Source organism: Sylvia atricapilla, chromosome 2 (assembly GCF_009819655.1).
Source record: "Sylvia atricapilla isolate bSylAtr1 chromosome 2, bSylAtr1.pri, whole genome shotgun sequence".
Lineage (NCBI taxonomy): Eukaryota > Metazoa > Chordata > Aves > Passeriformes > Sylviidae > Sylvia > Sylvia atricapilla.
Window position 1 is genome coordinate 83,947,381 of NC_089141.1, and position 24,444 is coordinate 83,971,824.

The 24,444-nt window shown below is 34.9% G+C and overlaps 1 protein-coding gene across 1 annotated transcript in view; it reads right to left on the bottom strand.

Annotated features, from left to right (window-relative positions):
- Window positions 1–24,444, bottom strand: part of VWA3B (von Willebrand factor A domain containing 3B) — an 83,878-nt gene that overhangs the window by 11,823 nt on the left and 47,611 nt on the right. The window contains 11 exon segments of the mRNA XM_066340509.1: window positions 5,740–5,969; window positions 7,742–7,839; window positions 8,369–8,506; window positions 9,676–9,800; window positions 10,560–10,680; window positions 14,198–14,417; window positions 15,588–15,638; window positions 18,476–18,594; window positions 22,808–22,964; window positions 23,086–23,124; window positions 23,906–24,077. Of these exon segments, the coding sequence (XP_066196606.1) occupies window positions 5,740–5,969; window positions 7,742–7,839; window positions 8,369–8,506; window positions 9,676–9,800; window positions 10,560–10,680; window positions 14,198–14,417; window positions 15,588–15,638; window positions 18,476–18,594; window positions 22,808–22,964; window positions 23,086–23,124; window positions 23,906–24,077 (1,470 nt within the window).

Here is a 24,444-nt window from a genome sequence, read left to right on the forward strand (position 1 = left end):
AGGGGGTTTACATTCTCCATTGCAAGGGAAAGGGAGCTTCCCCTGGCAGATACCTGTCTTCCCATACCAAGACAGATTTTGGCACCCAGTGTGGGACCTGAGGGCATTGAGAGAAAAAGGAATACCAGTTCTTGGGTGACCTAAATTCTTGTGTACTAGATATAGAACTTGTTGGACAGCATCATGTGGTCCAGTTTACCCTGGAGGGAGGAGGGTTTTCACTACAAATGTAGACATGTGTATACTTTAATTTTCCGCCTATTTCTATTTGGTTAAATCTATCTTTTCAATACCACTTTACTTCAGATGTAAAGATAAATACACACATCTACCTGGAAATTGCAGAGTCAAGCTTGAGAATTTTTTTAATGTCCACTTCCTTCTCTTCTGATATTGATACTCTTCAACAGCACAGCTGACCCTCTGATACTGTTTCTCTTTCATACCTGTGAAGTAAGTCAGCAAACTCATGAATAATTTAATATTCATTCAGAAGTTTATTTTTTATTCAAGAACTAAAATTTCACCTCTACAGGTGTTAAAATCTTTCTTATCTGCAGCTTCATCCATTCCTCCACGCTCTTTCATCCTGCACCCTTCCTGTGGCTTCCTTTGCCAAGGCTGTCTTGCCAATCCTTGCTGCTCCATGCTGGCCCCAAGAACCCTGGGGATGCTGCTTTTACCAGGCTCTGGAGAATTTCCTACAGCTGGACTGTGCAAGCATCATGGAGACTTCAGTGGGCTGGAAGGTGAAGCTCTCAACAACTGCAGATTTAACACCTCGATGAACACCAGGTTGATGAAATGGAAAGATGCCAGGAGAGAACCAGGACTCCAGTGAAAGAACATGTGGACCTACCATGAGCTTGGATGTTACACTTCAAACATCCCCTGAAATTTATCATGAAACAAGTAACTCAATGACTATATTAACAGGGTAGTAGTTCTGCATAAAGATTTTTTTTCTTTCTTCCTCACAAGTTCAAACCAGTCTGTTTTTCAGGTATTTTTAAGTATTTTCATTTTCTAAGTCTGTAGCTGTTGTATTCACAGGTCAATCTTTGATCTTATTCTTTCTCAGGAATCATCTTCCAAGAACTGCTGGGGATAGGGGATAGGCTACACAGACTTTTGCCTGACCCTTCTTTGAAGGGTCACTGAAAAGTCACTTTTTAGTCATATCAAATGAGACCACCAATTACTAGGCACCCTCCTGGCACAAAATGCTGACAATCATAATCATGAATGACAAAAGACCAGAAGCTGGAAGAAAAATGGAAGAGAATAGGAAGAAACAAAGTAAACAAAAGCATATACTCTATTTTGCTTCAAACTTTAGTTTTCAATAATCATACAAAAACAACTTGTGTAGTAGAAAGCAAAACTGTGGAAGGAATCAGAAGAAGAAAGAAGGATAAGTATGTGATGTACAGGTTGGGGAAGCAACAGCACAGACTGAATCACATAGAGTATGAGATGTGAGTATGATTAGTTTTAGGAATGATTGTAATCTATATCTACCACTGAAACTCTGAAGCTGTAGTTTATAAATCAAAGGTGTGCCTTTGAAATTTGTCTAATAAACATGCACCATCAGCACTTACACACATGAAAGGAATATTCTGATTCTTCTTCCGCACCTTAAGCGACAGAAATCTAGAGTTCACGTGTGTAAGGGGCAGGAAATTTCTTGACTGTGTCCTGTCTGTCTGCAGTACAAAAGCATTGCCAGACTAAAATACAGAAAAGTATTGTGGCGATACTGCTTCCCTGAGTAAAGTGAAAGCTGCACTGTTAAATGAGTGTTCCCCATCACATACAGTTCACAATCTGTTTATTGTCTTCAGGCTCCTTCTGTTTCTTCCTAAGATGCTGAAACAACCCATTCTGGTCTTAGGATCTTAGATCTTAGGATCTGGACTGAACTGTCCTCTGTCTCTGCCCTCAGATACCCCCAAACATGCCTCTTAAATCAATGTAACTGGAACTTTTTTTCCCTTGCCTGTCTCTATATTTCATTCTGTATGGGGAAACAGACAGAGAGTTTAGCACACTTTCCTCTTTCCATGAGCAGACAACCCTGAGAGAAGAGAATGTTTCTGGCCAAGCTGCAACATGGTATCAAGAGACAAACAAAAGCTAAATCTGGCCGCTGTTGGGGAACCCTTAGCCACACACAGCTGCAGTAAGGAACAGATGCAGGCATAGCTGAATTGAGATCAACTGCTCATTAAACAAGCCATGACCAACAGATGGGAACACTGCTTTATTATGATAGCATTCGCCAAATGCTGAATGGACTAGATGGAAAATGAGACTGGAAAATGAGTGGGTGCTAAAAATGGGAAATCCTATTGCAGGAAATCCAGCCAATGAACTAGAATGCCAGGTGCCACAGCTGCTCCACTCTTGAACCCAATTCAGACAAACTATGTTTGCCACAGAAAAGGACAGAAAATGTTCATTTTCAAAGGTTTTCCAACTATCCCATATTGGCAGTTACAGTAATTATCAGCATAATTGCTTCAAGTCATATCTCATTATAAATGAAAGAGGAGATTTTGGTTCTGACAGCTATTATTTACTAATGCATCAGGCAATGCAGTGTATTACTGTGTATCATACCTGTACTTCAATTTTTTTCTGATTTTTTTCCTAGATACCCATTTTAGAAAACTGACAAAGAAGTTATATGGAATAAACATTGATTTTAGGCATTACAGAATTCAGACAAAACTAAAAAGAAAGGTAGAAGAATTTTTCTACAGAAAGAGATACATTATTTTATTTCACCTATAAAAATAATTATTGCAACAACAAAGGATAGAGTTAAGTATCAATGGTCTTGCTACATCAAATAGTATTATTTGAGTTACTAAGATAAAGAATCATTAGCCAACAGCCAGCAGGAATTTGCCAGGTTTTCATTCTCTCATAAACACACAGAGGTAACTAACACAGCAAGAGCAGCTAGCATACACATCAAAATAATAATGTTTCAAATATAGTAGTTCTGGAAGGAATCAGGCAGAACTCACTTCAATACAATAATGAAGCTGATACATGCTAAATAACTAACAAAATTACTTAATCTTTATTCACTTCTGTTTATGCTCTTTCTGAAGTGGGACCAACAGGAATGGGCTGTTGATTCCTCTTAACAATTAGAAATATTTTAGCTGAGCATAAACCAAATTACAAACAGTCCAAATTCCCTTAATTCATATAGGGCCCACAGCTCTGTGGAAATATAAGGCTTTATGGGAACACAAGGCTTCATCAACCACCTAAGAGCTGTGTAGCTGAATCCACATTAACTTGGGGAGCACAAAAATCCATCTTGGAATCTGGCACTGCTCATTCAAGTTTAGGGGAACTTACTTCCTCATATAACAGATGAATGTACATGAAGGCAGCAGAAATATAGGCAGAAGTGTTGATTAACATACCAAATAGCTAGAAATCATAGCCTAGTCAGATAGATATATAGATATATAGATATATAGATATATAGATATATAGATATATAGATATATAGATATATATGTGTGTGTGTGTGTGTGTGTGTGTGTGTGTATCTGGACATAAGAAGTAACAAGACAAACCTTTGTAAAGGAAATTCAAGAAATACTGATGGGATTAAATGCTTTTAATGCAATAGACACATACACACATAGCAAAAACATTTATATACATATGAAGAAAATGCCTTTACTTCAGTGAAACAGATCAGGACTACTGAGCTTTTTCAGAAGTTAAAAGATATCCAAATTATTCAGGTATTTGATATTATAAGGAAAAGAATATGTGGGAGGAATATACATCTTTCAGATAAACCCAGTTTAACAGACTGCTTTTAGAAATCTTAAAAAAAAAAAAAAAAGAAGCATAACTGCATAACCTTGTTCCTCTAAAAGATATTTAACTACAAAAGTTGTTATTACAGCTATTCAAAACATTTCTCTCAGATGTTGACTGTTTTAAAAAAATCTGCCTTTGATATAAACAATTCAGAAATGATGGAGTATTGAAAGCAACTACTAGGAAAACCTGGAAAGAGATCATTCTGATGAGCACTGGTGTGTCCAGTGTACAAATGGCAATATTTGAGACTTCAGAGTGATACACGGGTGTTTCACTTCACTTGTGCAGTTTAGGCTCCTGACTTGATTATTCAGCCTTATTTCAGCACTACAAAAACTCCATTAAGGGAAAGTCCATTGATAGATACCTGATATTTTTAATACCTGGTCCACAGAGACTAACTGAATAATTCATTAGAATAGCAGGGCTTTCCAACTCCTCATCCATGTTACTTAACACCTACCCACATCAATGTAATCAAATATGACAACTTTCAAGGAAAAGTGTTAACCTGCATAGGCGAACCTCACAGATCTGGTGCTCAACACATATTGAACTGCTAAGCAGTAAGTGTAAGCTAATAGCTCATACTTCACTGGAAGTTGCACAGAAGGAAACAATGCCAGGCAAATTTGTTTTCTTTATTCTCTTAATCTTTAAAATGAAATCCAGCATTAACACCGTTCAAAGAGATGCATATATCAGGAGTCAGGTAGCACATTTGATATAACTTACAAAATTAAATACACAGACTGCTGTGAAACATTTGCATGGTATGAAAATGGGGCAACTATCTACACCCAAAGAGGATAAATACACAGTCATGTAGAGAGATTGGATAAGAGGTATCTATGAAATCATGTGAGGATGACCATATAGTGTTACTTAACATCTTTATCAGCTCTGATTTTTCGGTTTCTGATAAAACACAGAAGGAAATGTAAATGAAAATAAATTTTAGAAAAAAACCACCCATATTCAATATTTATGGTGTCACAAGAAGAGGACAAGGTACCTTATTCAGTATGTTCGACCTGCATATGACACTGAAACTATCTTAGAATACTATGAGGTTATTTGCTAAGTCTACGCAGGACTAAAAAGCATAGATAACCACTGCTCTCAAGCTGCAGGGAAGCAGTTACAGGACTTGCTGATGGCATTTAGAGTATTTCACATTTCCTCAGCATCTGCATGTTGAAATGTCCAAGAGGAAATTGTCTGGGATAACTGAGCATTTCCAGTGCCGTAGCCTCACCTTTGGAAACCATCATTTCTCACTGGACAAGCCTAACACCTCTGCTCTCATATAATTCTGATCAGACCACTCCTAAAATGCCCATTATATAATGGGCACCATAATAACAACTATAAGCATTATAAATAAAATTTGCAGGCAATCTTTAAAAGATGAGTGAGAACACAGAAGGAACATTCAGATGAGCCAAATCAAGTTGATTCAAAACACGATGATTGAGTGAATTTGTAATCCATCACTTCTGGAAGTAAAAAAATAATGAGGCTGTTGAAAACATTTTAAATGGTACAAGGAGGTATACCTAGCAAGCATGGATAAAAACCTTATTATTTTTTCACTGACAGTAGGATCTGACTACAACTGTTAGGGAAATTAAGGTGGCATATGCTGGAACGTGCTTTATTCATTTATTGCCATTGCTGTGAAAACACATGCTGAGAAAGTGTCAAGAACAGTTTCTAAAGGAGGTGAAAGAATTTCATCATATAGGACATGGGAAAGCTAACTTGGCTAACACCCAGAAATGCAGAAACCTCTTCCTTGTGTGGGGAATAGCTAAAACCCATCACAAATGCTTAATTCCTATTACTTATACTTTTCCAGAGCTGCATCTTTACCTCTAAATTCTTCCTGATTGCTCTCTTCTTCCTCTCTGTTTTACTTCACTTCTGGAGACAAAATATTATCAAAGTCTGACACCATCTCCCTGGGATGCCTTTTGTCTACTGTTGCCCTCTTCTTTTTCTTTTTTTCCCTCTTTTCTTTCACAATACTTCTCTTTGCTTCTTCTCCTCCTTCATCTTCCACAGGTGGGCAAGGGCAGGGCTTTGTAGTCTCACCATCCAGGCTGGAAAACCAGAAAAGGAAATCCATAAAGCTAAAAGCACAGATCTCATAAAGCCTCTTATACAACACATAGATTTCACCCTTTTCCACATCTCACAGTACTGACAAGAGAAGGACTTACCACACTCTTGACCCTTTGACAGGGCCATGAATTTTCTACAATTCAGTTTCTCTTTCCAATTAAATTATGCTTTTGCATTGTTCCTATCAACAGTGTCAGCACTTTCCCATTAGATCTGTGCATACCCATGAGGAGTATGCTGCAGTGTCCCCCGCTAAGTAGGACATAGGAAGTAGGGATTTATTTTAGAAATATAATAAATAACCAGTTTCACTGGAAAGCACGCTTCCATGCCCTTGTAAAATGTAGGGGTTCTAAGGGGAAGTCCATTTAGTGCATTCATTTCAAAGAATCCCTCTGTTTGTCAGTGCATAACTCAATTTTCTCCTCATTTGTACATAAAATGGCAAGTCAGCTTGCTAATAGATTCTCTTTGGAGAGTGAATATTTGTAGTAAAGCACTCATTCATGAAACAGTGCATGTGGAATGGACACTATTCTTATTGCTTATGCATTTAATCACATCTTTTCTTAATACAGTATCTCATTTAGAACACAATCAACTCAGTGGAAGGAAAAGACTTCTGCTGATTTTGGTCGAACTCAAACCAGCTATATACATGCCTTTTTCCAACTGGTTGTATGCATTACGAAGGAAACCATGGTCTTCAGGTTTGCTTTTTGGTGAGAAGAGACTACTGTCACATCAGTTATGTGCCTTGGGCAAAAGCATTGATGTATTCCCAGATTTGGGATTCTGTCCAGTAAAGAGAGGGCATTCTTTTGTTTTTGCGCTGTAGCTGCAAGCTAGTGGAAGGTTGAGTTTCAAACTGTACTGGGATTACTACTAGAAAATATATGAGGAGCACAGGACTTGAATCTCAGTTGCTTTTCACTCCCTCATTCTCAGTGAATCCAGAGATCAGTCCACATGGAAAAAGCTGTGGATGATGAAGTTTTATATAATTTCAAAAAGGGAACAGTACAAATTCATGGAAGAAAATTCCATCAAGGCTGTTTAATACAGAGACCCCAATTCTGCTTCAGAGAATTTTTAAATCCCAAATTATTGTAGGTTGGGAATGTACTCTGGAAAAATATCCCTAGATGGTTGCTCTGATCTTATTGTCCATCCTAAAGTTGTCTGGTGTTGTTAGTGCTCTAAAGGGTGTCACAATTTCAACTGGATTAAACTAGAACTTAATACAAAATGCAATGTTTATGTAATCCATAAACACTAAATATTTTCAGTGCACACTTCATATCTTGCTGCACATTAATTCTGCAGAACCTAAGTAGGGGCTCATACTCATCTTACTCACTCTCTCTCCATCATTTTCCAGATTTAAGCCCAGAAGATGAACAAGTATCTTAGAAAAAAAATGCAATCTAATGTGCAGATTTATATAACAATAAGTATCTTAAAAGGAAAATAAGGTCTACAACAAATAGAAATTCCAGCTCACCTTTCAGTAATCCCCTTAACTACTTTCTGAGACTAAGTTTCAAAGCATCACATCCCACCAATGTTTCCAGAACAAAAATAAATAAATTCTCACATAAACTTAGTTGCATGTGTAGAGTAAACCAGTTCACAACAGCTGTAGCTACAGTACTATGTGTGGAGACCTGACGGCATAGCTGAACTCAAAGTGCAACATTTAGCATTAAAAATTTAAAAAATTGGTATTTTTAGGTTCAAACATACTCACTTCTTATAATCCACTTTCTGCACTGTTCTTATGTACTGACATGAATAGGCATATTTGTCTTGGCTGATTTTAATGAGCTGGCTTCTTAAACAGTGTTTCTGCAATAACACAATCAACATTCATCTAATTTAAACTGAAATTTTAAAAGCAATGAAGATACATATGCATAAAATGTCGACTGTTTAAATGTAACTGTAATCAGACTCTAATAAAGATAATTAATATAAAAGTTTCAAGTACAAAGTAAATTTTCTTTAATGCACGCTATGCAGTAAAATTATCATAATGGCTTACAAACAAACATAATGGAATTAATTTCAGAATATACTGACTGAGTTAAAACTCCCTATGTCTCTTATTTTAGAAGCACGGAACTTGTGAAAGCCATCAAATGTACTGGAGAAGAAAGAACAGAGTATGATTTAAGAAAAAATGATCCTACAGAATTTCTTTGTTCAGGTTTATTACATGAGCTGTTAATTGCATTCTGAAATCTGATTTACTCTGGTTAGCTAGAGACTCAGACTGGGACAGGGAACTCATCAGCCTGAAAAATTCTATCTGCCTCTTCAAAAACAGACTAATGGTGAAATCACCAGACTGGTATCATCTGCTAGGGTTACTTACTTCCCTGTTGTTGAACATCAGTACTGTGTAGAGTTTGTCACCTGTTTCCACCCTCTCTGGCGTTGCTATGACAATGGCAGGTACATAATACTCATTTTCTGCCTGCATCCCAGTTCTGGCAAACACACAGTCTCCAACCTGCACACCAGGAAAGCATCAATGCAAGAACAATGTCACTTCTGAGGTTTACAAGATATAAAGTGCAACTACTAAGGTATTTTTACAAGAATCATCGTTCTGTCATGTTCCTGTGATTTAAAATGGACTATTAAGAGAAAAGAACTTGGTCCTTGCATGCTCTGATCATGCAATTTCTACTGAATTAGGTAGAGAACACAAAACGAAAATAAAGGACCAAGTTCTACTAAATGCACCCGGGCTTAGCTAGCAAGCTGAACTGAATGAGGAAACTCTTACAAACTGTGCATTCCCTTGGATTCTACACAAATTTTAAGGCTTTCAACAAGCTTTTAAACAAACCTTGGGGATTTTTAGATAATTCCAGATGTAACTGATTTATCCAAAATTGTTTTTAAAATTAACACAGAAGTCACAATTTTATATCAAATCCTGCAGGTCTCTAGAGTTGGATACAGAAGTTACAGAATTATCAGGAGCTACCATGTCAGGATTTCCCTCCATCTCAAACTGAAAAAAAAGATATGTCTCTAGTTTTATATGTAGCAATGCAATTATAAGCATGTTTCTTTTATTCAAAACAGATGGATCCATGCTGTATCCTCTATGCAACCACCATCTTTCTGGTGTGTAAGATAAGAATCACCAAAAAACTCAGCTGTGATTCCAGATAGTCAGCTGATAAATTTTAAAGAAAACCAGAAATGGAGTAGGGATTATAATCTTTTTATTACTGTTATTTCCCTTAGTATACGGTTATTTGCTGGATTTAAAACACGCTGTGGAAACCAAATGGTTAAAACTTCTATAAATCACACTAAGTATAAAAGGCTTTCTGGCATTTATAATCTATGAGCTAGAAAAAATAATAATAAATAGGTCACCCTTCTTCTATGGCTGGGGAAATATTCATGTTTTATAGAGAAAACAATATAGATTAATTTAGAACACATAATTTTAATAAACAAAGGAATAGAATTACAATGAAAACAAGCTTCAAACAAATGAAAAGCTTCATATTGAAATAGTACAATATTACTATAATGAAACAGCCTTCTTTAAAATACATAAATGTACTTAATTTTTTTTTAAATCTATAATTATAGGTCTGAGCAAATAAAAAAATATAAAATGCATATCTGCAATCATTAAAAGATACAGTTTTTCACCTGCAGATGTGGGCATGGCATAGCACCTCCCACAGGTACAGTGAACTGGACAGGGACATCACAGCTCCCGCCATTGCTGAAGTGAACAAGTACACAGGTAGAACTGATATTCTTTATCACAGTTCCTTAAAAACAACAGAATAAAATATTCAAATTCTTTTCTTTCACCCCTTGTAGTAATTATTTTGTAAAAAAATCCTATAGGCTGTCACACATCACTGAAGTCAAACATGTCTAAACTATATATTCTTCGTTTTCATTTAGCTACCATAAGGTATGCCAGGGCAATGAAGATATTTGTACCTAAAGACCCTGCCTTACTAACCATTCTTAATAATGCTTTTAAAAGTAAATGAAGTATTTTTCAAGCACAGGTCTGAAATTTGCAAGCTGATCAGGTTAACATAATAAAATTGACAGTTAACTCAATAAAACTACTACCACAGTTAAAAAAATGTAACTGAAAAAAGCCCAACCAAAGAAGTAAAGGTAATACAAAGATAAACACATACACATGGAAAATACTTTTCTTAAGATATAATAGAAATGAGTTTTACCTACTAACCATTCTGGCTTAAAATTCAACAAAAAGGCAGCAGCATTTAGTGATCTTTTTTGACACATGCAAAAGCTTGGCTTACAATTTCCTTCCATACTTTTCATAGACAAATATATAATTTCTCTCCAGCTTTACAAAATGAGTATCTTCTTATAAACGTATATATATGTGCACATACAAAAATATGCATTCATTTTTCATAAATATGCACATATAAGTTTAAATGTCACTAAGAAAGAAGTAGTTGATTATGACCATAACTTATGTATTATCAGTATTAAGGAACACTAAATAATATTGAAAATGTGGACAAAAATAAACATACCTGGATAATAAAATCCTGTGACATTTGATCTTGCAATAACCTTTTGACTTTTCTGAGTCGCATATATTTGATATTTTTGTCTTGTCTTAGACTTCAGCTTCCCACTTCCTTCTTCAAATCTCTGTAATTTGACACAATTATTTCTCTACAACAGCTAATGCAGTCAGCCTTAATCTATTCTTTGGAATTATTTAAAAATTGAGGTAATGTAATGCTACGAGATCTGTACAGAGTACACAGTAAACTGGAAATATTTTAAACTTTCAGAATAGTTCTAAGTACAGGAAGTACCTATGTAAGAGTTTTCACTATAAAATCCTGTTCTGTGTGATCATAACAATACCTATATTTTCATGTGTTCAGGCAGAAATTTACCTTCATGAATTATAGCTCTGGCTACCATTTTACTACAAAAAATTCTATGAAGTTGCACAATTCATATTAAGGGATGAGGTAAGGAAAAAACAACTATTTTTTTCAGAATAAGAAAATTTTCTCTACACATTTCTTTTGTCCACATAGAAAAGTTTTCACAGTAATCTCATTTGCATTAGAAATGCCTCATTGTATGGGATGAACCATTAAAAACTCAAATAGGAAATAAAAAAAATGTTCAAACAAATCTTCAAGTGTCTGAGAAAAAAGGTTTATTTCCAAACTATAAATTCAAATTTTAATTGATATTTTCAACCATTTTAAAACATTCCAGTTTAGCAAAATATTATACCACATCTTCCAGACTTGCCACTGCACATTATTCTGCCCCACTAGTTTTGGTTCTTCATACACTAATTATTTTTGCCCATTCTGCTCACAATAATGTTCCTATATATAAATTAAAAGCAAGTGCAAAACTTGCTTATAATAAATCAGTTTCACCACTAAATGAAAAAAAAATGTGGCACTTATTTTCACCATTAAATAAATCAGTTTCACCATTAAGTTTTAAAACATTTATTAACCTACCTCGTGAACAATTTGCAGGCATCCATCTCTTACATGGTTCCTCTGAATCATAAAAACATGCAACTTAAAATCTCAAACTTTTCCACAGATCTACACATTGTCCTGAAAATCTACCATAACTCACGGACTCTTAATAAAACCCCCGCTTGCTAAGATGTGTATGACTTGCTCCTTCTTCTGATGATTTTTTCTTTTAAAAATGTATTTGATTTGATACTTGATTTTCCATAACAGTCAATACTGATGGAAAAGATATTAGTAACTTTGACTAAATTGTTTATTCTCAGATTCACTATAATTATCACAACATCTTTTTTTCAAACTCCCCCTCAAAAATCACAAACAACCCTAGAAAAAAAGTCCTAAAAATAAGCAACACACAAACACACAAAAGAAGCAAGGAGATATTTTAAATTGGAGATACATGGGATTGTTCTAGCTTATTCTTTACCCTTACAGAATATTAATTATAACAACAGTTTGGATTTTCAAACTCAGACTAAACCAGAGGCTCTTCACAGTGCTTAACTGACTGCTTGAAGTACAACTCAACAAGGGCTGATTTGGGAGCAGACCTACAGTTCCACAGACACAAAAACATATTTTGGTAAAGCATTTACTTAATTCCTCAGGCTCCAAAAGGACAGCTGCTGCTGAATATTTATTACCAACTAATTTGTAATGCTTGACTAATAACTTGGGCAACTTCCCAGCACTCCACATTAATCCAAATACTAAAGACGACACAAGCATCCACAATGAGTATTCCAAGTCTTGCAGAATTCAGGTGGCTCAGAAACACTGTTTAAATTCAAATCCATCTTTCTTTTCTCTCACACAGCTTTCAGGTGTTCAGCAGGATTGACCCAGACACTGTTAAAAAGGCCATTTCTGGCATTCAGTATTTTTATCACAAAAGAGCCCAATCTGATTCTCAGGGATTTTTACCATGTTTCTCTCTGCTTCTGTTGAAGGCAATGCATTAAACCACAATGAGTGAAGGAGATTTCGTTTACTTCCTCCAATAGCTGCTACATTTTTTAATTCCCTTTCAAAAAATAATAGTCTTTGCACTTTCCTGCTGTAAGTGAGAATAGACACGAAGAATACCCACAGATTTCCATGTATCTTGGCTGAAACTTTCGTTTTTCATAATCCTGACCCCTCCAGAGTCAAGTAACTACCACTCCTCCTGGCTGCCAGTGGGAAACAAGCCCATTCTGCATGGACCTAGCCCATTTTTATGAAAGAGCCCAAAAAGAAAGAGCTAAAACCTAAGGTGTTTTATTTAAAATTCAGTAAAAAAGCCATCAAGAAATTTAAAAATCTGCTTCATTGTACAGAGTTTCAGGATAATTGTGATTTTTTTTTCTATGACGTCACAATGACAATTTTCATTCAGTGCCATATCAGCTATTTCCTCAATGTAATGTATTTCAGTTGGCAGCTTATTTCTCTATACCCATTTTGTGGGCAGACATTGCAGTTGGCAAATCCTTCAACAACACTTTCAAAAGAATCCCCATTTTTCTTATTTTTTTCCCACTGTTTTTCTACCACATAAACAGAATTCTAATTACATCTGGATTTCTGCCTCTCACTCTTGAAGCCTTTCAGTTGCAGATTAGCAATTACTGAAGATGCTACTCTGATTAGACTCCTAAAGCGGGTTGACTCAGGATAAGTGATTGCACAATGTTAATCACATCACGTCTGAGAGCACACACTGGTTGTTCCAAGGCAACAGTAAAATTACACTCAACAAATGAAACACAAACATGTTTCTGGTGCTTTTGTGTTGGTACATTATACAACACAGGTAAACCAATAATCAAAATAGCTGTAACAGCAATGTACTATTTTCAAACTAATGTGAAATTAATCAATCATCTGTTTTTTGAAGACAATTAAATGTTTTCAAATGCATAGTCTTTAATGGAATGAAAAAACTGAAAAACTACAGAAAACACACACACATATATATACAAAAACACTAACTTCAGTCATAGTTTCAGAGTAGTTAGACTAATGTGTTAATGCTAGACTAATATATTAATGAAATGGAGAAAAAAAGCCTTGCTACTGAACCAAAAGTGGGTATTCACTTCAGAATGAGCTCCAGATGCCACTGACTCAGTTCACAATGCTGTGATATTGCCCACCAGTTCATGTATACCCACATTTTAGGGATAGTTGAATTTCAGTGTACAAAAATGAAGTTGAAATCCCACCTCTTCTCTCTATATTTTCTTTTACAAGAAATGTATCATGGAAGATAACAGTGAATTACTTCAATATTACAAGATCTTTTAGTCCTGTTTATCAGATATTAACCCAACCACAAATCTTGTATCTAAATTGCCTTTAATATATCTGTTGTTTCTGTTTCCTGCCATCATTGTAGCAGAAATAAAGATCCTTTGCCGTGATTTATTTCTAAAAGGCTCAATTTCTGTGGCTCTCTCTGAAGCTTCAGAATTTCTACTTCCCCAATATTTAAAAAAAGTAATTGAAAGTTTGCTCTCTTTTTAACTATCTTCTTTCCTCTATCCATTTTATTTAGCATCATGCTACATGTATACTTTAGCATATATGTTCATGAAAAAAAATATTCCAGAGGTACATAGTGAAGAGGAATATCTAAGGGGGAAAAATCCCTTCCCATGTATTACCTTTTTATTGTTGCTTATGTGTGATTCTGAGCTTTTCTCAGTTTCCTTTTTGACAGCTTCCTGAAAATCAGAGGCTTGTTGTATATATGTTAATGCTGTCAATATCTCATCTTCTAACAACTTTACATCTTCATAGGGAATTGGCCATCCCAAATTCTCTAAAGCTTCCAGCAAATCTTCTTTATGCTGTATATATTGGACTGGCCCATCCTCTTTAAATCTGAAAAAATTACATGTTTTTTAAGAAGCTAATAATCATAAGTAGGAAAAAATTTAATTACATCAGTGCTTTGCAGATTGAGTCACAAATCCTGAAGGCAGAATAAATAATCAGATTTGCCAAATTTATCTTCTCCATGCTGCAAGTTCTTGCATTTAATCCAGATACTGCTGTGTCCAGTTGAACAATCACGTCTGGTATAACTATCTCTTATAGAAAGACAGCTACAGAGAAATTCAAATGGCTGAGCTATAATTTCTGAAAAATAAATCAAATATTTTAATGTGTATGCACCAATATTAATGATTAATATGCTCCTCTAGCAATAGACTCTGCAACTGCTACAACATTTTTTCCATTACATGCATAATTGGCCATATGTTATCAAAAATTAAACATTTTGGATGACAGCCTGTCAAATTTCTATACTCTGCAACTTATTGTCTATCAAGTGACATCTATTTCCTTTTTTTTTCATTACATGCTGTTCAGTTTAAGAGTCTTCATTTCCTCTCTGCATCAGAATGAGGTTTTAGTTCTCTTTGTTAATGATAGAACTGTAAGGTTTTTATGTATTAGCTTATGTCTTCTTGAAAGTATTCTAGTTTTCATTCCCATTTTTCAGTGAAGAAAAATTTAAGGCCCATTCAGTTTTCATTAATTGGTCTTCACTTTATTCTCTGGCACAAACAGATGCTAACTTCACTGATGTTTATACAACAATTAATTTTCTAAATCAACATAAAAAAATAGGCTAGTTAACATAGTACAAACTTCCAGAGTGATATCCAGTTCCAGTACATGCTTTTAAGGTGCTTATTACACCTTAACAACCAGCCACTAGAGAACTCTTTATGGGATGAGAGATTTACTTTGATGTCAAAAGCAATGACATGCTGCCCTCCCAAGGCCCTGCACTTGACACTGATTAAGGACAGAGAAGAAACATTCAAATGGAACACAAGTCCTTTCCTTTAAAAATAACCAGCACACAAAAAGGAGGTCCAGAATTTAATATTACTCCATATCATATATACATTTTTAAAAGCAAGGTATATTTATGAAATATTTGAAAATTAAACCAGTTGGTTATAGAAATAGTGATAAAAAACTACCAAATATTTACCAGTGTTTCAGAAGTACATTAGAAAACCAAAAATGATAGCTTACTTGTCTCTTTCCTCCTGAGATAGTGCTCTCCAAATAACTAGGTTCAGGCGTCTATTAAAGAAAGCAAAGCAATTTTTGAGGGAATGCAGTTCCTTGTGCAGCTGATCATCCCATAACTAGCAAATAAACACAGTTTCTTAAGATATCTGCACTGATTTGTATTCCAAGCACACTGTATCATCAAATTGTATCCGTATCATTCAGCTATGAAATTATCAACTGCAAAGAAGATGGGAAAACACTATCTTCCATCAAATAACAGCATGACTATTTCAGGGTCATAGAAGGTTTAATGGCAATCACTGCTGCTTCCTGCCAGGATTTTCTATGGATGGTTGTCTTCAGCACCAACAAGTTAAATCAAATAAAAAAAACTGATTAAATGCCAGTAAAACTGCACAGTTCCTCCAATTAAACATTTTCAGAAAATGTAGTCTGAATGTAGTAATGCTAATTCCTATTTTTTTTTCCCCTGCTAAGATTACCCCTCAGTTGTGCCATTCGGGTTTCTAATTCATTAAACTCTGGCTATGAAGAAAAACTACTGACAGGAAAACAGAAGTGATTATCCCAAAGCAATGCAGTTTTGAGATCTTTTAAAAGCACAACTAAACTTTCTGCTTTTGCTTTTTAAGACATAAATTTTAAACTCTTATAAGATCATCTAGCTCATGGTTTTCTCTATTAACATCCCAAACAAGCCCATCACTCAATTACTTCATTTCAGGTATAGAAATAAATCTTTATTGATGATCCTAATTACTGTAATTCTAGAAAAAAAATCCAAATTTTCTTTGGTTATGAGAACAAATTCATTGCTAGGAAAAATTCAGATTGTAATCTGATTCACTACAAGTAGTCTTGCCAGATTTACTGATGCATGTACAAAAAAAAAAAAAAAAAAAAAAAAAAAAAAGCACATTAACAACAGATTCTGAGTACTAAATTCTTGATGATTCATTTTATCTACCAGAAACTAACTCTCAGCATTTTCAGAACACAAACTACTTAGTTCATTCTCAATATACAGTCTCAGCATGCTCCAATGCCTATTTCACCCTTCTAAATCTGCACACTCATAACTAAGTTGGTAATAAAAGCTTCTGGCTATACAAAATCACACACATTATGAAGCTTTCAATGTTTTTCTCCTTTCATACTGTATATTCTCTTTGACAGAACACAAGAATTCTGCCCTCACCACTCTTTCCCTCTAAATCTGATGCTAAACTCAATCTCCACATGGGGAAAATACTGGCATGTTTGCTTGAAACCTGGATGCCCTGATGTATTGTTTCATCTACATATGTCAGAATAAATTTATGACCAACCACTATTTACAAACCTGAACTGCAGCTTTTGGAAATTCAGTTAATAGAAAAGGGCTGTGACATCTAGAGCTAAAAATAAAAATTGACTGGCTTGCTGTTTCACATGTAGAGGAAAAGCAAAGAGACCTCTCTTTTATACTGTCAATTATAAGGATCTTCAGGCAGATTTGTATTCTATACCTCTTTTTCATGGAAGTAGGAACTCAATCCTACTGTTGTAAATACACTGATCCATTGATCTCTGTTGGTAAACAGAAGTAAACCACAATCTTTATCACCAATGTTTTAAGGAGACTGTGGAAATGCTATCAGAGTTAAACCAGAAAACAGTTTTCTTTCCCTTACAATCAAAGTCACTAAATGTGAAATATTCAGTGGTATGGTACACAAAAAACCCCTTGAATTTCTTTCAGAATTCACCATCACAAATACATCACTTAAACCTTCTATTAAAATGAGTGACAAATCAATTTCTATGAATTCTTCATCACCGTGATAACAGCAGTGTTGTCTCAGTGACAGAACAAACAAAACAAGGGACTTTTATTCACTGAACTCCATTAATACTAGACATAGCAAGCAGCATTTTCAAATCAAAATTCTTGATTTTACCACAAAAGACTTATATAGGACAATAGAATTGAAAAAGAAAGCTATTAGCATGCTTTAGAAAGAAAGAGTATGATCATATAGCTACTAAGGAAAATAATCTCAAACCTTAAAGACCCCATGTGGAATTAATCAAAAAACAAGGACTAAACACTTGTCATCAAGGGGTTATGGTCATATAAAATAATTACTGTTGTAAATGTTATAATGCAGCTTAAAAATATTTATTAAAATAATTCTAGTCAAAGCTCTCATGTGATTACTGAATTACACCATAGTCAAATATTTGCATTATTACAAAAAAATGCAGGAAGTTGGATTATGGAAAGAAGTAGCTTAGACAGCTAATGCTTTTTTCCTCTTTACTTCTGTTGTGTTTTTACTAACGTTTAATTAAAAAGTACAACATGTATGCCGCTCAAAAAAACCCCAAACCCCCACCAAATATAAACTGTCAGTTTCTTATTGCTGCCTCAGTTATATTCTTGCATGCAGAGTTGGGTGATAGAGAGCTGGCAGCAAAAAGCAGGTCCTTAATTTAAGTGTCAGCCTATGGATATGGGAGCTTAATTTTAAATTAAAAGTCTGGCTAGCATTGTATGTTTACAGGCAATTCCTCCTGAGGGATGACTGGTTTCAGGTTTGCTCCCAAAGTGTAAAAGAATTTTGCTTTTGTCACTTAGCAAACATAATATGAGCAACATGTTGTTATTTATCTCCTTGCCTATATTATCTGTTTTTACATTCAGTGGGGTTTTTTGTTGTGTTTGTTTGTTTGTTTGGTTGGTTGTTTAAAAGAATTCTCCTACATGTTGATGGTGGATTGAAGCGTGTCAACACGTAGAATTATCAGTATTGAGCAAAGCATGTGTGAGGAAGTACCGAGTACCTGAGGAAAAAAATGAAACATCACTGCAACTATGATAAATTTCTGATGAGTTGACTTGCCTCTCATAGGATTTAATTGCTTGTTCCAGCTTCTCTTTATAGGCATCAAGATTCATTGCCGAAGGATTAATTAGTGCAATCCCCTTCTTGTCACTGCTAGCATGGGCTAATGGTAACATCTATTATACAATAAAAGACATGGATATCATTTATCATACAAATTTTCGAATGACTAAATGCCAAGGCTCAGAACAGTCAGAAAGAACACTGGAAGCTGCAGAAAGAAAAATCTAAGCACCACCGAAGTCAGAATTGAGACGTAGTTTCCAGCCAGTTCTTCTAAAATTGTATAATCCTGTTATGCAGAAGTTACAAACTAAGATTCCTAACTACTAAGTAATTCTAACTAAATCAGCTCTGTCAAACAATTCACTCTAATAATGTAAGTCAGAAGGAAACAAATATGTCTAGCACATGACTATATTCCCGGTTTTAGTGCCTTAAAACACTCTCATACTTTCTAGCATAGGTGTGAGAGTAGATATTCAAATGAATTTAATGTTCTTATTCTGGAGGACTTTATTTTGTAAGGAATTAGAGTAGCAAAGCTGTAGAGAGGTATTTCTCACCATCACAGCGATCACCAAAGAGCGAACGAGGTGAAAAGACCGGAAGTTGTCTTGATTACTTAGGAACCTAATGAGGTTCATCAGAATCAGGAACCTCAATATTTTTCAGATCTTCCAATGCAACACCTACATAAATCAACTTCATTACAAAATAAAAATGAATACAACTGCAAGTAGATCTTCAAAAACCAGAGAAAAAGGGTAGAAATGGATGACAAAAGAGGAGGAAAGACGCCTTTAAACTCTCAGTCCTAAATCCCACAGTCTTTCAGCCTCTTAAATTATTCAGAAGTTTGTAAAAGAAAAGCTGCTTTACATATCAATGTCCTGATGCTGAATATAAACAACAACAACAAAAAAAAATCCAAGGAAGAAATGTAGGAAAATGTTACTCTCCCTAAACTGTCCCCAAAGCTCTCTACAGTGCTTATGGTTGAGTGGGACTCTTCCCCAAATGACCGTCTGAGATCAGGATAAAAACATGGATGAGGTTCAATTTACATTAAACTAAAACCCTTGTTGGGGTGATAAGACAACAATCAGAAAATAGAGCAAGAAAGAAAATTATTTAATTGAGAACATTTTTCAGTGATGTTTTATTTGTGTTTGAATCATCTCAGCATAGCTGGATTCCAAATTGCAACAGTATGAATCTTTTTTTTTAGGAGCAGTAGAGTGACTTTATACCACCCTCTCTTTCGAAGGACATCATCTCTCTGATTAATAAATCTGTGTCACATCAGTGACCACATCAAAGCTCCTAATAAGAAACTAATCATAAAATCACTTATAAGCTAAAGACAATGGGAACATGTCAGTGAAAGTATCTTGCCAGAGACAGATGAGGTAAATCTCTGCCCATAATTCTGAACAGTGATATCTGGGTACTTGTCATTTCCAGGTGAAGTCTGAAAGCTGACAGGCAGGGAAGTGATGACCCCTCTCCAAGTTCTGTAATGCCATGATTATTGTCAACAATGTTGCACAAACCAAGGTAACAGAAGTTCAGCAGGGCCTCACCGTGTCTACACTGCCTTACAAACTCCGGGAGTAATTTCAAGTACAAACAGCATAATTTGCAACATGAATATTTAATACAGTTTATAAAATACTTTGTATAGAATAGAAGGGGCAGACTAGCATAAACACTTATTATACTTTTGAAGACAAAAACTAGAATGGAATGTGTTCTTGGCAAATACTAAACTTGAAATACTATGCATACTTTGATAACAATGAAAACTGCTCATGAAGTCAAGTGAAATTTGACAGATTCAGCTGATAGAAATCACAGAGAATTTTTTTAATTGCCTGAATTAAATATTTAACTTTCACACTAAAAGAATTCACTTGTTTCAAAATGGCTTTTATTTCAAACCCCAAATTTCAAAATCTTAAAGACAAAACCAAACCACAACAACCATATAAAGATTTTCTTATTTTAGACCAAAAAAAGATGGTTTTGTTGGCTAAATCTGATTCTTTTGAGCAAAGCACTGAGTCAAAACTCCTTGACTTGCAAATCTGTACTTAGATGCCACAACCTACAACATATATTTACATGATTCTACAGGGAAGGTTTCCCCCAGAATTATCATAGCATAATTTAGACAATCTCTCAAGCCATTATCTTTTTTCTGAATATTAACCTGGATGGGTAGTTTATTAAATAAACCTCCTTGAATTAACTCAGGTGAAACTGACAGTTTGCACAGAACTGAAAACAACAGGTCAGCCTTTTGTTAATGAGCAGTTGTCATGGAAACATTTTCTTGCTGCATCTCCAAGGTAAGAAAACTGTTCATACTTATTCCATCATCACTGCTGGCAAAGACCAAAAATAAAAACTATACTATCCCCTGAAAAGCAAACAAGGATGTCTGTTTCCACACCAAAAAAAAAACAAGATCTCAGAAGGAACAATGCAAAATTATATGTACATTTATTACCTTCAATGAAATCTTTTCAAGTACTGGAATAATTAAGATCTTTAAAGTCTCCTATTCAAGCTCACTGTCTAGTCTCACCCTATTTTCTTGACATGCTGGAGTGAAGCTTGAGGTGAAATGGGTTCTGTGGCTTAGAAATTCTACTGCTTTCACCTGGTGTGCAACCCTCAAACCTTTTTTTTCATTTCTATACTCAGCTTTAGATGCAGAAAAATCCATTCCCTTACACACAGAACAATAATTCTCCACTGCCTGAGAAAACAAGAGTCTGTTTACAACCAATGGAGACTAGTAGATATGAAGAAATTACAAAAATTATTATTTAGCCTTTACATCCCTGGATCAAAAGAATATCCGTGGATACCTGTTTGGATTCTGTACAGCAGCTGTTCATTCAAATAACACTAAATTTAATTCAGTCCTGAACTAGACTATCAGCAATTCCTAAAAATTGCTATTAAAACCTACTTGTACACAGTACTTGCTGAATCATATCTTAGATTATTTTCAAAGACAGTCAGTCTGTTTTGCAGACGGCTTTGTTTTTTGCAAGGGTTATCTGTAAAGGACTCAAAGGGTGTTCAATGAGAAACATGGAAGAAAGAGAACGTCTTAGATAAATCAGAAGAAGATGGAAAAAGAAGTGACTGCTCACAAATGAGATGTAAGAGTTTCGTGAAATTCACAGTCCTTTTTTTAACATTTATGGTAGATTGTTTTGCACAGTTTTGTTACTATTGGATGTCTGAATTTTTTTGAAAAATGGCGATTGTACATCTGAAATGTTGAAATGTACATTTTAAAATGTTCTCATATAAAAAGGTATCTTTTAATTCTCTTTTTTTAAAAAAACACGCTTTAAAGAAATCCTTACAGATCTTGGTTTTTACTTGGCTTTACCAAAAGAGATGAACTGGTTTTACCAAAGAGAGGAACTGGTTTTTCTTCTACAGTCTGCATGCTTTAGCAAAAATTTCTAAATTTAAAAAACCAAGCATGAATACTTCAAAATGTAAAATTGTGTACATTTGCTATAAATCTTTTACTTAGTTCTATACCACATTCGATTATAAACCCCTTGTTCTTTATTATTTAAAAAATAGTTGTTTAGCTTTTTCTTTGAGTATTGGCTAAAGAAACAGTTTTTATTAATTGAAATGGGGTGTAGCATATTCATAGGACTTTTGTAGGATGCATCACAGAAGAAAAATTAGAGCAACTTGCTATGAAATTGATTTCCTCTACGTGGAGTGGCAATTCCAACTCTATGATACAAAATTCCCCATAAATTTTACAAAATCATACAACTGTCTTACTTACACCCCTGAAAATTTAATTTTAATTACTGAATGGTAATACTTTTCAAAAGATCTTAGCAGTCACATGTAAAAGTTGAGAATGCACAAATCCACAAAATGTGAACCAGCACCCTTTTCCAGATGGAAATAAAAGACATACTCTTATGGAATAAAAGGATATCCTTTTTATGGAATAAAAGACATCCTCTAGTGAATTAAGTATCAGTGGAGGCTGTGGTGCTCAAGAAATTGCCAAACACCTGATGGCTGCACACTGCCATCAGCTGGTAACTGTGAAAGAACTTAAGGGTAAAGCATGTAAGACATACTATTAACCGTTTTATCTTCTTACTGATGTATGAATGAACACTCAGATATGCACGACACATTTCGTGCACATCAACATCTACAATACCAGAAAATGTTATTATGACATTCATAGAAATTAATTTTTAAAATCCTTTTGAAAACACTATCAAGTTTTGTTCTAGCTTTCTAACAGCATAGGAGCATTACCTTATCAAATACTTTAGAAACCACATGCTTGTCCAGAACTGGGATGGATTTTGTACTGTGAGGGACAGTTGTAGGAGCTAAGGCATCCATGATGGTGAGTCGCCTAGCAGTCAAGCCATGGGTTTTTAACCACAGAGCTGAAGAGATATCTAGAGAGCTAGAAAAGAGAGACTGTGAGATGTAGCACAAGGTAGAAATACATTTGAAAGGTTTGAAAAGACTGAAGAAAATATGTGAACTATAAGTTTTGTTATACACTTATATAAGCACACACATACCTTTTAGATGCCCTTTTCACATTCTGCATTTTCAGATCTAAGAGAAAACATTTGTATTTTGTTATCTCAGAGGTTTTGTGCCCACAAAAGTATGCATAAATAAGTTGCCTTATAATAGCATCATTTTTTAAATTTGAACCTACAAGCAGCATCATGCACAATGACTACACAACATTTCAGTTGGTAAGTTAATCAGTGAGAATTAGTTTTCCTCAGCTTCCTGGCGCTTCATCAATAGTAACAGTGTTACCTCATGAGCCCTAATTAGCCAGCAAGGAAATTTATAAAATAGGAAGACAATTTGTTTTTTAAACTGAAATTTGTTTCAATTTATTTATTTTTGATCAAGACCAAAGATTAACCAGCTTATTTCCCAAGTCAAGATGTGACGCCAAGTACTACCACTAATGAGATTGACAGGAGCAGCTAATTTAAGGTATACTACTATGAAAATCTCTATACAAGATATATAAAAACTGAACATAAGATGCTGAAATGTAAAACAGTCAAACATCTTTAAGTGTCATAAGTAAGGGTCATAGAGGATGTATCACAAAGTTCAGAGTTCAACTAATTACTGAAGGAAATTAATACTATCTGGATGTATTTCTAAGCCCCATTGAAAATCCAGTTGTAAATGACTAGTTTGGGAACTGGCAGGAGTCTGTCCACAGCTGTAAGGACACAGTCACAACATCCAACTTCATGTCCAACTCTGCATCTCTGCTGAGTTGCAGTCCTTTGTACTGCAGAGCTGCACAGTTTTGCCTCAAATGAGGCACCATTAGTTACAAATGTAATGGGAGAAACCTTATCATCTGCCCCACTTGGAACTTCTTGTTCTGTCAACTTGCCTTTGAAAATGGTTGTACATTTCACACCCTTCTTGACAGAAAAACTCTTTTCCTCTGGAGACACTCCTTTCTCTGGGCTTTTCTCCCTAGATTTCACACCATGGCTCAGGATTCGCAGCAGACTTGTCTTTGTTTGATCTGTAGTTGTTGAAAGGGAAAGAAAAGGAAAAGCTAACTTACTGCTCAAATACATGCCTGGGATTTTTGAGCTCCTCTTTCCTATTCAGTTTTTAAGGGACTGCCTACACAATACCTCAAACAGAAAACTACTTCAAAACTACAAAGTTGTACTTTGTATTTTCCAAAAGATGAGGGTTAATTTTACTTCAGCTGGGTAAATTTAGTTTCAGATTACATATAAAGGACACTTCCAGGAGAAATGCAGTATTATGGGTGTAGTAAGGGGAAACATTAGTGTAAGTAATGCTGTAATTGGTACAATGTAGATTGCCTCTTCATTCTTGCCAATTATGTATTTACTTAGAATAAAAAGAGATTAGGGTTT